We start from the raw sequence: 14092 nt of genomic DNA, 5'->3' as shown, positions 1-14092 counted from the left end.
CATAAATATATGCTGGATGCCAAGTGTCCAAATTTTGCTCACAACTGTGGGGATGCTGTGAACGTTGTTAAGTATGAGGAACAATTATAAGTCATTTCTTCAGTGTTGTTGTAACTTTGAACAGTCACTAAACAAATGGCAGGACTGCTTGTATTCCCCCACCCCTCCCCCATAATCTTCCATTATATACCCATTACATAGAATTTGACAGTTAGGCAATATAATGCCTTTACTATAGATATAAGAGTGATATTGCAATTGGAAAGGTAAATGTGTGGACCCATTTACTCAATGGAGTGAAGATTACATTACTACCTATAAGTGGACTGCCTATATACATAGACTGGATAAATATTTATAAAATAGGAGACTCATTTATACAAAGTTCCACAGGTTAAAAAACATGATAGTCATATATGTATAATAGAAATACAACACAAACACACGCACTTACTTGACTGTGTGTGCATGTGTTTGTGTGGCACTGCTAATATACTATATATGTTTATATTTGTAACTTATTGTTTTAATAAATTATGTTTTTTGCATTTTTTCACTTATTTTAAGCACTTGTTATGTATTTTTATCACATGTATTTGTGTGTTTGTTTCTCTTATGTTTTTCATTTTCTGTTATTATTTTAAAAGCAATGAAAGTATTATTGGGGGGGAAAAAAACCTTGTGGACATGGTTCTCTTCAATGGCTGAACCTGGGGTTGAAACAGCCACAGGGTCTGCCTGCTTTATCTCATTGCACCACACCAGCATTGAAACTCAAGAGAACAGAATTTAAGATTTGCAGACATAACACGTTGACTGTTCAAGACCATGATTTCTATATTAGATGTATTATTTATATGTCTTGTCACATCTTCCATGAATATTTCTACCTCACAAAGAGGCACATTGGTAATTATAATTATAGATTAGCACTGGGATGAACAGCTCTGCCAGTTCTGCTTTCTCTCACGTGTAATTGTCTTTTCTTTTTTCTTTTCTTTTATTCAGTTTCAAGATCTTTCTATAAGATAAATTCAGGCATCTCAAAGGAAACTCTTAGCCATTCTTGCTTGGTATTATCTATATTGACTGGCTTAAATCTTCAAGGTTCCAAACTTGAAGTCACAGAAGGCCTTTTTTGTTCCCTCTAAAGATACCCAAGATTAAACTGTGAGCCTCCTGCATATAAAGTAGTGAGATATACCCATTACCTTCAAGAATAATGGATGAATAAAACATTCTGGACTTTCAGATCAATAGATAAGCAATGCTGTTGTTACACATATACACCTCTCATAGGTGCAGGGAGATGTTTGTGAAAGATACACAGGTTTAAATGTACATGAATGATACATAGCATAATGCAATAGTTCACTTTCCAATTTCTCTATATTTAGAGAGGCTATGATTTTTTTTTTATCCCAAATTGCTCTTGTTGGGAAAGGATCTTAAACAAGCAAGGAGTTTCCAGATCATTTTCATACAATTAGAAAGGTGAGAAATTAGAAGAGAGAGAAGGCATTCCACTATTAAGCCAAAACATAAGAATGCTTGCAAAACACATTCAATCTATGCTTAAATGGAAAATGAAATACAGCTAAATTATATGCAAGAATGTGCCCAACTGCAAGACTGCAAAATTTCCCAAACTCAATTCTGCACCCTGACCCCAATCTTAAAAATTCATCTTCAGACAGCAACAATGATCACCGAATTGTTTTACAAGATTTTAGCCACAATAGCAACATGTATTACTTCATGGATTTAAGGAACAGAAAGTAACACCAAGAGGGTTTTCATAAATGTATCATTCTGATATATCCCTAATATTAATTAATTGTTTAAAATAGGTATACATTTGTTTAAAACTGTCTGCTACTGACTAAAATGATTATATATTATCAGTTTAGGGAGTGTACTTGTCTATTATATATCTGCATTATGAAGCAAAAGATAATGTTAAGAATGTTTTATGTTTGAATATATGAATTATGTTATTAAGTGTTGTAATTGTGCGTGTTGTCTAGCTTGAGTGCTACAGAGAAAGGAATTTCTATGTACAGATTCCTCCTCTTAATCCATACTTCTGCTGCTGTCAGCACAGACTCTCTCAGCAGCTATTTTAGAGGTAACTGTGTAAAAATATTTCCATTTGCTGATCCCTTCACTAATTCTTTTACACACCCATCTTTGGCACAATGCCTCTCCAGCACACAAGCAGGTGAAAAGGGAAAATATCAGCACTAAGACACATTCAGCAGCTTCACAGCCAGAGTATGAAGCAGATGGATTGCTTTCCACCTATTTCTTATGCCAGCCCCTGGTGTAAAGGGGGGGGGGGGAGGAAGATGTGCTGTGAGTCAATGAGATACAGTGCAGAGGTGGATGAAGGGAACATCTGCCACAAAGCACTTAGCATGTATTTCCTCATAAGAAATGAAATTGGCAGATGCACAAAGACAGCAGGCAAGGAAGGAGTACACTCTAGAGAAAGAATTAATTTCTTGGTTCAGTCCCCATGTTACTGCTTAGTAGGAGAATATCAAAGCGAAAACTTGAGGAAAGCATTGACATTTTCTGATGCACAATTCTTTAATGACACTCTGTATAAGCACAGAAGCTTTCTTGTTCCCATAACAAGCAATCTCAGCTAATACAACATGTAGAATTTCTAAAGGTTAGAATTAAAAGATGCCTAGCCCACAGAGGTTATCCTACAACTTTCCTTTCATAGTTCAGTGCAATGATCCATGCTACTTTTCATGTTTTGTAGGTTCTCAGTTTTCTTTCGTTGAGGATCTTATAAGCTCCATCCAATTAAGACTTTCTCAGTCTCCCTAATCCATTTGACTTATTCACACTTCCTTTAAATATTAACCAATACAATCTGATCTTCATTCTTCTTTCTACATAACCAAACCAGCTCAACGAACCTCTTTTATACTGGTTCAGTTCTATATTCAGTCAACATTCATTTATTGTTCATTCATTCTAGACTCTATCAATCTATCACATGCATAGCTTTTCAATGCATTCAACTTACATTTTTTTCTAACATAAGTACCTACTGTGGCTAGTCAGTATGTCTGCAATGTGGCTCAATGGTAGTTCCACTTCATCAGTCTTAATTGCCTTCTCTCTCTTAATTAGTATCCATCCAGCCACATTTCTCCAATCCTAATGTCCTCACTATAGATCAAGTAGATGAGGGCTGTCAAACTCGCAGCCCAAGCTGGCCACGTCCATGCTTGGTTTAGCGAAGGGGGAAAGTCCCGATACGTCACGTGACAAAGCTGCGACAACATGAGTTTGACACCCCAGAAGTAGATCAATGAGTTGATGTCTTGATTATTCTTAGCATAAAGTTTGATGTCTTCCATGGAGAGGAGGTGGTTCACGATAGTTGTACTTTTAAATGTCTATCCGTATCCAGTCCTTGTGATTATTTGGCCGAGAAGGTTCAAGCCTGTGCAAAACAGCAGTAGGGACAGTGCATCACCTTGGTATATGTTGCAGTTGATGGTCACTTGTGTGAACTGTTTTGAGTTGACTTCCAGTGTTGTTTTCCACAGTCCCATTATATTCTTGAGGAAGGTCCTTTGTGTTCTGTTGACTTTGTATAGAGCCAGGCATGATAGATCCATGTGTGTGGCACTGAGTTATCGGCTGTCCTATAGCCAAGCCAGGCTGTGGTCAGAGTGGTTTGTCTAGACCTTGAGTTTTGGCCAATGTCTGCATCTATGAACAACTGGTGTTTTGAACCTCTTCTGTTGTTCCTAATGTGTGAGCTTGATGGCTATGATGTCTGAGAGGACATTTCATGTTGTAGGGAGGGAGGTTATTGGTTGGTAATTGGACAGAGCTGTTCCCTTTTTTTTGTTCATGGTCTTTCATGATCAGCACTGTCCTTTCCTGTGTCAGTCTGGGTGCGAATCTGCTATTAGCAGCTGGTTCATCTGTACCGCTAGGATTCATGTATAGCTGTTAGTTTCTTTAGCCACTATGAATTATGTCTGGGCCATATGCTGTCCAGATCTTAGTAGTACTCATATTCTTGACCCATTGTTGCCTGTCTGCTACTGGGGTGGTGATTGGTTCATATTTTGGGAGTTTGTTGTGGTGTGCTCTCAGATCCTGCACCCACTGGGTGTTACGTGTCTTCTCTGTCTCCCATATATTTTTCCAATGCTGTTCAATTTATGCCAAGAACCAACCATCAATTCCATATTCATGCAAAACACTGCATAGTTCATGTGTATTCACTTTACTATCTACTTTCTCCAAATCAATAAATATTTATTATATTTTTCTCACATTCACATGTTTCTCAATAATTGCTGAAGAGCAACAAGCTGATCTGCATATCACTTGCTCAGCATCAAGCTGGAAAGCATTTCCCATACATATCTTCTTCCCCAATATTATTCATTAAATCAAAATTCTGCCAAAACATATTCTCAGGCACATGTAGCAAACAAACTCACCTGTTGTTTTTGCATTTACTCTTGCTATTTAAAAGGGAACAATAACTGCATTCTCCCAATGGTCAAGTACAGTTGCAGGCTTTGCACAACATTAAACAAGCCATATAGCCAATCTCTGTCAAAATTACACCCATACTTTAATGATTTTCTGTTAGATCTGCCATTTTACCAATTCTTCAATATTCTCATAACATTTATGATTTCCTTTCTATCATTTTTTTTCTCATGGCAGTTATAGCATTTGTTTCAATTCCACTGCTAAATATAACACAATTGTACCCATCCAAAAGTCTGCAATATTCCTTCCATAAATCCTTTTCTTCAGTTTGATCCCAAATCACTTTTATTTATTTATTTATTTAACCCATTCACTTTGCAAAATCCTCATACTACAAACAGGCTATTTTTTGTATGGATTGGTAAACATCTGAATTCATAGGTTCTCACCTAAAAGACGATGCTATGCTATCATACAATAAAATGATATCAATTTCCCCACCAGGGAGCTTATTCTAACACTTCAGAATCCATTACCAAATCTGAATGATAAGGATTTGTAGACTATGCAGTGGTAAACTGTATATTCCTCGCCTCTTTGATGGCAAAATATCCTCAATCTGAACTGTACTCCATTTTGCATTCTGTAGTCTTCCTATCATTTTAAGGCCATGTATTGGAACAGATAAATAAACTTTGATCTAAAGAGAAGCATTATACAAAGGACACTATCTCTGAAACTCCAGAACATTTTTTCTAATGGTTAAACAAAACTGTAACATATTATGCTAATAAAGAAATGAATCACCCATTCTCAAGTCATTTTACATTCATTTAAGGATCTCTTTATAGATTAAAAATACATCTACTGAAAATGTAAACTGCACGCGCACAAACAGATGTTTGCAACATTCTTATCATGCAAATACACACATTAGGATGTGAAGTAGAAATGCTTCTTCCTGCCAGGTGCATAGAGAGCATCAAACTCTCTATGTTAATTATATAAAGCATGCAGTTTCCTTTCTAGGTTTTCTTTACTCTAAAAATAAATTAATAGAGGATCCCCTCTGCCCATTTTTTTAACTGGAGGTGGTTGAGTGGGAACGGAACAATTTGGCAAAGTCACCGGAGAGAGAAGTATTATATTTCCTATGTAAATCATGATCTAGATTAGGGCTTTGAAACTTTCTTTAGAGCAGGGGAGAGCAAGTGTATTCCTGCAGGAATAATTTGTTAGAGGTTGCAGAGAAATAATTGGAAGGGGTGTGTGTGAATCAAGGAATGATTCAAGGGCAAAGTTGTTTAACTTTCCGTCATTACCACCACCACCCCTTTTTTTCCTTTTCTTTCTGACACGCTCAGTTTCCTCAATTTCATTTTTGTTCTCTTTCTGACAATATCTTCCATCTTATCATAGCAGGGAATGAAAAGAAAGCAACTGAACTTAAGACCATGTAGTAGGATAGGTGAATAAACTTCGATCTAAAGAGAAAGCATCATATAAAGGACGCTATTTCAAGTTACATTTACATTAAGTTTGTACCATGCATCTCTTTGCAATTCATTCTAAGCAGAGGTAAACAACCTACAGGATGGAAGGCAAGAGCTTTTGAAATTATGTCGATGGCCACATATATTTGGCCATAGGCTCGTAGGCATGCCCTCCATCTTGTAGGTTGTTTACTTCTGCTTAGAATAAATTGCAATGAGGATGCAAAATACATGGTACAAATGTAATGTAAATGTAACTACATTCTCAGGATAGCAAGCCTAGTATATTCTCAGGATAGCAAGCATATCATGTGTAAGGCAGCCTTAAATACATATTTACAAATGTAGTAGAATAAAGAACAATTACAGAATTCAAGGTTCAAGACAAAGCTGGAGCATGGCATGTTTTCCATGGTTTCAGCTTTCTGCTGTGAGCAGAAAACTGTTGTCATCTTAGAAAAATAAAACACTGAGTTATGCACGGGTTTCTTTGTGAAAGTTATCACAATATGCAATTTGTGCTGATCTGCTGTCTTAAACAAGGCAAAGTGAGGATCTCAGAATTAGTCTAAATCCTGAGGTCCTCAATTTGCCCTGGGTAAGATAAGAGATCTCCGTATGTTGCATGAGGATGCCATATAGCCTGAAGAATTGTAATGCTCTGTATTGAGAAGCTCGAATCCCAGAGAACTCCAAGTGTCAAGGAACATTTTTGTTCTTATTCTTATTTCTCCAAGAGGTCTTTTCATAATTCCGTATCAAGCGCATACGAACCATACATCCAGTGGAGTCCAATTTTCGATCTGCGATGCAGCGGAAATTCTTGCTGCAACCCCCATTATCTTTGGAGCAGTCCCGAACGGGGCCAAAAGAATCCAAGAGGACTTCTAGGTTATCGAAGGAGGAGGAAGTCATAAGTTCCTCCCTGCAATGTAAGGAAATATATATGCAATTATAGTAATAGTTATAAGTTAATAAGACAAAGAAAAAAACAACAACCAGTAATTCAGAACACCAGTGGTTCAAAGATCACTGATGAGTAATATAAACAGAAAAAAGCCTGAGACTGATGACCTGTAATTCTTCCCATCTTTTACCACCTCTCTTGAACAAGTGTGATGGGAGTCAATCCCACAAGGAGAGGGGTATATAGTTCTCCATTGTTTGACTGAAAAGCTTGCAATCTAAATTGTTATTGTAAAATAGAACGTGATTTGCACAGAACAGGCAAAAATAAGTGGCAGAGATAATGTGAGGTTGACAAGTTATTAATGATCAAATAATGATTTGTACAAAGAAATTTGAATATATATCAGATGACTTACAATACTGGGCTCCAATTTTAAATCTAATTGACTGAAGAATGGGTTCCTCCACAGATTTTGCACATTTATTATTAGAAGTACACAGAAAGTACATTTGTTTCTTTAGTATGCATATTTCTTTGACAGATCACTGATGAAATGGTTCAGAATTTTCCTTATTAACCATAAATTTGCACTGTTTGATTTCAGAGTATAGGTCTTGAGAGTAACAGTGAAATGTGTACTGTGCAAGTTTAAAGTGGAGCTTTATTATGTTAAAGCTCTATGATTATCTCCATACTCAGCCCAAGTACAGTTTCTCCTTTCTTCTTTTAGACAATCATCAAATATCAGTCCATTCTTTTTGCAACTGATGCATATAAGGTTGCAGAAAGTTTTCAGAGACTGATGTAGTATTTACAGGGCTATAACCAAGATGGGTGAGAAATTTGATTGATTCCCATTTGATACAAGCTTGCCAATTCTGCTATTTCTGAAATAAGATGAGAGTGAACTCTTGTAGAGAAATACTTCTTTCTCTGAACTTCGTAATTTAATAATTTAATATCTACCCCTCCAAATATAAACACAACAGGATTGCTTGGGGAATATGCATACTTACATACATACATACATATGTGTGTGTATGTACAGTATGTATGTATACATATATAAAATGCTAACAAATATTTAAGCAGTGTTAGATTTAAAATAAAACAATCAAAATGCAAAAATAAATGACCAAGATCAACTTAACGATATAAAAATCAATACTAAAGCTGAAGTGAGCTTTACAGATTCATTCATTCCCTCTCAACTATATTATTAATGTGATTAGAGAGAGTATAAAACTAAGTCATTCTATATGAATTCTGGCTTGCTTTAGGAAGTGAGATAGGTAATTATGAGAAAGAGAACTTCTAAAATATACGGACCTTAAAAACAGGAGTACTGTATGATCTTCCGGCCAGTGTCGCAGATCCATACATTAAGGTGATAAGTCAATAATGTATTTGAATTGATAGTAGCTTAACTGAACTACTGAACTATTTTGACTGAACTACTTTTCCGGTTTTGCTTTTAGATTACTCCATATTTGTCCCATAATATATGCCACATAATATTTTTAGGAGGATTTTTCTAAAATGGTAAACTTTCAGATTGCTTCAACAGAAAAGTGGCATTCTATATATAAATTTTGCATAACTTTCCCAGAGGATATTTCTTATTAGGCAGGTTAAAATGTTAATAATATTTAAAGATATGAAATAAAAGCTTTAAAGTAAATCAGTGAATTATTCCCTTTTGCTTATTTCCTAGCAGTGAAACAAACTTGACATAATTCAAAAGTTCCCGAAATAATTTCTCTGCTCCGTTATCTCATGTAGAACAAAGGAGGAACACTGACACTTTCCAGATGTTCCCCTCCTACCTATTACATTTTTCCAAATGCCATACTCTAGTCTAAATGTAGACATAGGATGATTAGTATAGGAATAAAATGGGGCTGGACCAGCAAAATGGCCATCTGTACATAATTTTATATAATTTACAGCATCTGGAACTGCACCATTTCTGCTGGGCAATCCTTTAGCAGAGACTCATTGCTAACAGGCATTTCTTTCTCTGCCATGCATACTTTCCAGGCATTCTAAAGATTCCTCTGTGAAAGGAACATACCTGACCTCTACAGCATCCTCCATCACTGTCATATCAGTTTTGCACTTGGCTGATGGATTGATGGCCAATTCGGCAGGTGGGATCACAAAGCTTTTGCTCAGAGGCAGCCACATCCCTTCCCCAAGGGTGTAGGTAAATCTGCATCCATAGGAGAGAGTTAATCAGTTAGAAATCTATATCGAAAAACACAAGAAATTAGTATTTATTTCTGTGCTTGCAGAGAGAGGTTATTTAAATTATCTTGACCTAGTCTGCAATTTGGTTACTTCTTTCTCTCCAATCTTATTTATATATCCAACCCACATATCCTTCTACTCCTTCTAAATAATGCTGTTTGATTTGATAATAAATGAAATTAATATTATCTAGACAATTTTTCAGTTTCAAGGTAGCAAAAAAATGTGCCATTGAGGACCCATGCATCTTTCACTGATACTCCTTATTAAGTGATAATTCATTTATCTTTTTTTCCAGTAAGGTGAGAATCCTGTCTAGAAGAATTTGTAAGATAGGTGCTTAGGGGAGGGAAGACAGAATAGAAGTTGTTTTTTAAAAGGAAAGAATAATGCTTTTTAATTAGGAGGAGATAGGCATTGCCACATGTAGTGACTGCAGGAAGGGGTTCTTGTTTTCCCTTTTTCTTGTATTTTTGCTGTCTTCCCTACAACAGAAACCTTCTCCCTTATTAGTAGGCAACTAGCCACAATTACCTTCCTACAAACCATGTAACCCCTTTCCCCAACCAGGGGAAAGAGGCATGAATCATGGCATCAGTCCAGGAGCAATTGTAGTACGACTGGAAGCTAATATGAAGAAGGCTCAAAAAGAGAAATGTTGTTCATATATTCTTATAAAGTGTTTATGACTGCTATTTTACCCCAAATTGGTGGTTTTTTAAAAAAAATAAATTTGAACTGAAATCCAAAATGTTGAACTTTGCAATCTGTTCTTCAGACAATTACTGAAATTTTCATAAGGCAAGAGCAAGCTGTATATGGTCATTTGAGAAAACCTAACTTAGAATTCATATTCATACCATTTCAAGTTTAAATTAAGCAAAATCACATAAGTTTCTGGGGAAGATCTCTAACTGAAATCCTTAGATGTCCTCTTAAATAGATGCTTCCCCACAACCAAATCTGATGTTGAATTCTACCTGAATATCTTGTCAGAAGGCTGTTCTCCCATCACCAAATCAAATCCCCGCTGGAATATGGTATATGGCCATGGCCTGGAGAAAGGCAACAGCACAGGAACAATTATAAGTGGACCAGATTTTCCCCATTATTGCATGTATGGTTATTGGAGAACCTAATAATTGACTCAAGCAGTAAACCCACTACAGGTATCCCTATCAGAACAGCTAAAAACAGAAATGGAATATGCAATTATTCCATACATTAGAACTTCACAAATACATATTTAGTTTAATAATTTTACTGTCCCTCACAAAAAGGAATAGAGCTGAATTCTTGTAATTGCCTCCCACTCTGACACTATATAATAGCAGTGACATTTTAGGCAAGGATTATGAGAGTCTCCCCCAGATGGAAAGGGAGGATTCACCATAGTAGACAGCACTGATATACTTCAACCCTGCCCAGGATAAAGACTGAGCATGTGTTAACAAAAGTCATCTTGCAACATGATGTCCCACGGACGTCTAATGCTAAGGCAAGAACTTTTTATTATTTCTTCATGTATTTGAAGGAGTCAGATGTCCATCAGCATCAAGAAACATGCAGCTAGGTTTGTGCAGAATATACAACTGAATTTGTGTATGTTATATTGTATATACATATGCACATATGTACACAAATACATGTAAAAGTATTTCCATATTTGAACATATTGTGAAATTCATTTTCATTCATTTATGCAATATCTTTACAATTTCAAATATGTACTATGGCACTGCATATTAAAAAGAAAGCACTCCCATTTTCTTCTATATCATTAGCTTACAACTGAATCGAGAACATTTTTTAAAAGCCACTGTTAAACACAAATGTGTTAATATGCAAATTAGTTCCTTTTATAAGAACTGTAATAAAAATGCATCTAATTCTGAAGGATCAGAGAAATAAACCAGCAGCTGCATTAAAACATATGTTTTGCCAATTTTTCATTTTTTACTATTTATTTATTAATCAAATTAATTTAACCATCCATCACCAAAGACAATGCTGAGCAATGCTGGTTCTTAAACTATGGTTTTAATAATGAAACTAATCTAATGTACATTAAAACAAAAACTTTAAGGAGAAAAGATTTCAACTCCAAAATAATTGAAAAAATAGGCTACAAATCTTAGCTTGGTTTTCTTTGAACAAAAATTATACAATTTACTTTGCAATAAACAATTACATGTTTATGCTTATAAAATCTGGCGCAAATCTGAATCAAATCTGGAGAACACTTACTTATTAGTCGTCTATATACCGTGTTTCTCCAACAATACAGCCTCCACCAATAGGAAGGCCCAGCATGATTTCTAGGCATGAGGTAAAATTAAGCCCTGCCCCCAAAATTTAGGCCTATTTAATCCATGCGTTTCCTCACCATTTCTCACATTGTTCGTTAGAACTACACGAGGTGAAGAGAAATGGGGGGGAAGGGTGGGGGGGGATGGGGAGAAAATTTGCCTTTAGGAGTGCCCTGCAGGTAGCCTAGGCTAGAATACCCTGATAGCCCCTCCCCAAAGGCAGAGTCCCCAGCCGCTTCAGGGCTTGGCATGGCTGCCCGAGTCCCCTCGCCTTTAGGCAGTCTCTTTTGGGCGATGGAAGCTCCCCAAATACAGTCAACAGCCACCTCGATCGGCCGGTAGAAGCGGCCTCAGGGCGAGTGCACACACACACTCCCCTCGCCACGAAGCCGCTTCTACCAGCCGATCGAAGTGGCTGTTGACTGCATTTGGGGAGCTTCCATTGCCCGAAAGAGACTGCCTAAAGGCGAGGGGACATGGGCAGCCATGCCACGCCCCCAAGCGGCTGGGGACTCTGCCTTCAAGGGAACTTTCGTCTGCCGATAGAAGCGGCCTTGCAGCGAGGGGAGTGTGTGTGTGTGCTCGCCCCATGGCCGCTTCTACCGGCCGATCAAAGTGGCTGGTGACTGCACTTGGAGAGCTTCCATCGCCCAAAAGAGACTGCCTAAAGGTGAGGGGACACGGGTAGCCACGCCACGCCCTGAAGCAGCTGGGGACTCTGCCTTCGGGGAGCTTTCATCGGCCGATAGAAGCGGCCTCGCAGTGAGGTACGTGCTTATGGGCTGCTCTAGGTGAGGGAGGAAATTAAGTCACCCCCGAAAAGATGGCCTAGCCATTTTTTCAGGGGTCAAAAATAAATAAGGCCCGACCTTATTTTGTGAGAAACACGGTAGACAAAGACCTTAGTTAATACATAGAAAACAAATTGATTGTATTATTGCTAAAAGGAGAAGGAGATTAATTATAATATCAAAGACATGGCCAGGTGTTGACTGTGGAATTGTGGTTCATAATGAATGAATGGATGAATGGATAAATAAATAAATTATGCTTCAATTTAAGTCTCATTGAACTAACTGAAATTCAAAATCTGTCAGTGTAAGTCCAATTGCAAAATCTGTCAAACAGGATACAATGCAAAGCATCTTGGAGGAAAAACTACCACTACAGATGTTGGTGTTTTTGGTACTGACATATTTACTGGATGGAACTCACAGGATAGAAAATGGAAGAAACAACAACAGTTTTTCTATAGTGACTTACACTCTAAAATGTGTCCTGTGCTTAGAAACTCTCTCCAACTATTATCTCTGCTATTATTCCTCAAAAGAAACATTGGCTTTTCTCCTTGTGCACAATGAAAGCTTAGGGACTATTATCCTTGCACTCTTAGAGGGCTAATAGAAGGATGATCATTGTTCACTTGTTCCATCTTTTCAGTCAATATATTTCTGCCACCTGGCGTTTATGCCACTCTGTTTGTCTCCTATATTCTTCTCCCTTTAGTGCTTCTCTCTTCTTTTCCTTTAGCTTCCCTGCAGGTTGCTTGGTAAGATGATTCTCTGCCTCTTGGTGAGTATTTTAGCTGGCTTCTCTTTATAGTTCACAAAGAAAAGCCGATCAAATGCAGTTCAGGGTCCAATGAGACTAGTTTCATATTTTACTGATGCTATACATTCAATCCATATATGAAATTGGGGTCATGTTGTACAAAAGAAACCAGACCAGTTTTTCCATGAATTACAAAGCAAAATGTGAAACTTGGGATTTCAGCATCTTAAATGTTATTTCTATTTAACTATATACATTCTAATAGTTGAAGAAACCGTCTGCAAATGTGTTAAAAAGTATTTTTATGTTGGAAAAAAATCCCAATTATATTCCTTCCATATGCACTTTTCTTAGCACACTATCTCTAGCTTCCATGCCTTTAAGCCTTTCTCTTTTTTCAGTTGATCCTCCTGCATTCCACATTCCAACACTTAGTAAAAATTATTTGACATTTTAAAGAACAATTCAACTTTCAAGTGAAAGTTATAGCATGGTAGATAGTCTCAAAATCCCCTGAAATGTCAATGAAATAATCAGGATCAAATGAAAAAGCACAACTCTATAACAAAAATGTATATGGGAATGGATTCAATATCTCCTTAATTGGGTGACAACAGGTGAAAAAAACAATGGAACAAATTGTTTGAAAATAAGACTGAGCAAAATTACACAGAGCAATTCATATAAATGTATTTTAATTCACAGGGTTTATTCTAAGTTTAGAACCTGGCTGTCTGGGACAAAGAGCATAGGAGATTCTGAATGCAGAACTGGAAGTCTTGATGCTTATTCATTTATCCATAGCTGCTTGGGAAGTGTTTTACCATACCACAAGCTGATTTCACAACCTTGTATTTGGGTTCCTGTTTGTGCCCTCCAGTACTATGGTTTATTGATTTGTTGTTTTTAAGGCACTGTGCACAATCCAGAATCACTTTTGGAAGATCACTGATCAATTGTTTAAACAAAAATTAGATAAATATAAATATTCCTATTGTTCCCAAAAGCCTGAGGACTCTATATTAAATTAGAGGTGGACAACTCTATGAATAATAACAACGCTAGGCAAACTTTTGCAGAGCAGCCTATCTTCTCCA

At 36.9% G+C, this 14092-nt stretch overlaps 1 protein-coding gene across 3 annotated transcripts in view; it reads right to left on the bottom strand.

The window, feature by feature from the left end:
* The window catches only part of ASTN1 (astrotactin 1), a 285838-nt gene that overhangs the window by 75324 nt on the left and 196422 nt on the right, over nucleotides 1-14092 (bottom strand). For all 3 annotated transcript variants that reach the window (XR_015743019.1, XM_087930474.1, XM_087930475.1), the window contains exons 9-11: nucleotides 10116-10190; nucleotides 8960-9097; nucleotides 6750-6900 (exon numbers count right to left, since the gene is read on the bottom strand). Coding sequence is in view for 2 of the 3 variants with exons in the window: in XM_087930474.1 (XP_087786600.1) it covers nucleotides 6750-6900; nucleotides 8960-9097; nucleotides 10116-10190 (364 nt within the window). In the remaining variant the exon portion in view is untranslated. The remainder of the gene's footprint in view (nucleotides 1-6749; nucleotides 6901-8959; nucleotides 9098-10115; nucleotides 10191-14092) is intronic.

This window comes from Pseudonaja textilis, chromosome 3 (assembly GCF_049901715.1).
Source record: "Pseudonaja textilis isolate UNSWEBS1 chromosome 3, rPseTex1.2, whole genome shotgun sequence".
In the NCBI taxonomy this organism is placed as follows: domain Eukaryota; kingdom Metazoa; phylum Chordata; class Lepidosauria; order Squamata; family Elapidae; genus Pseudonaja; species Pseudonaja textilis.
Note: the sequence above shows the minus strand (reverse complement) of the source record. Positions and strands in the feature narration are given on the sequence as shown.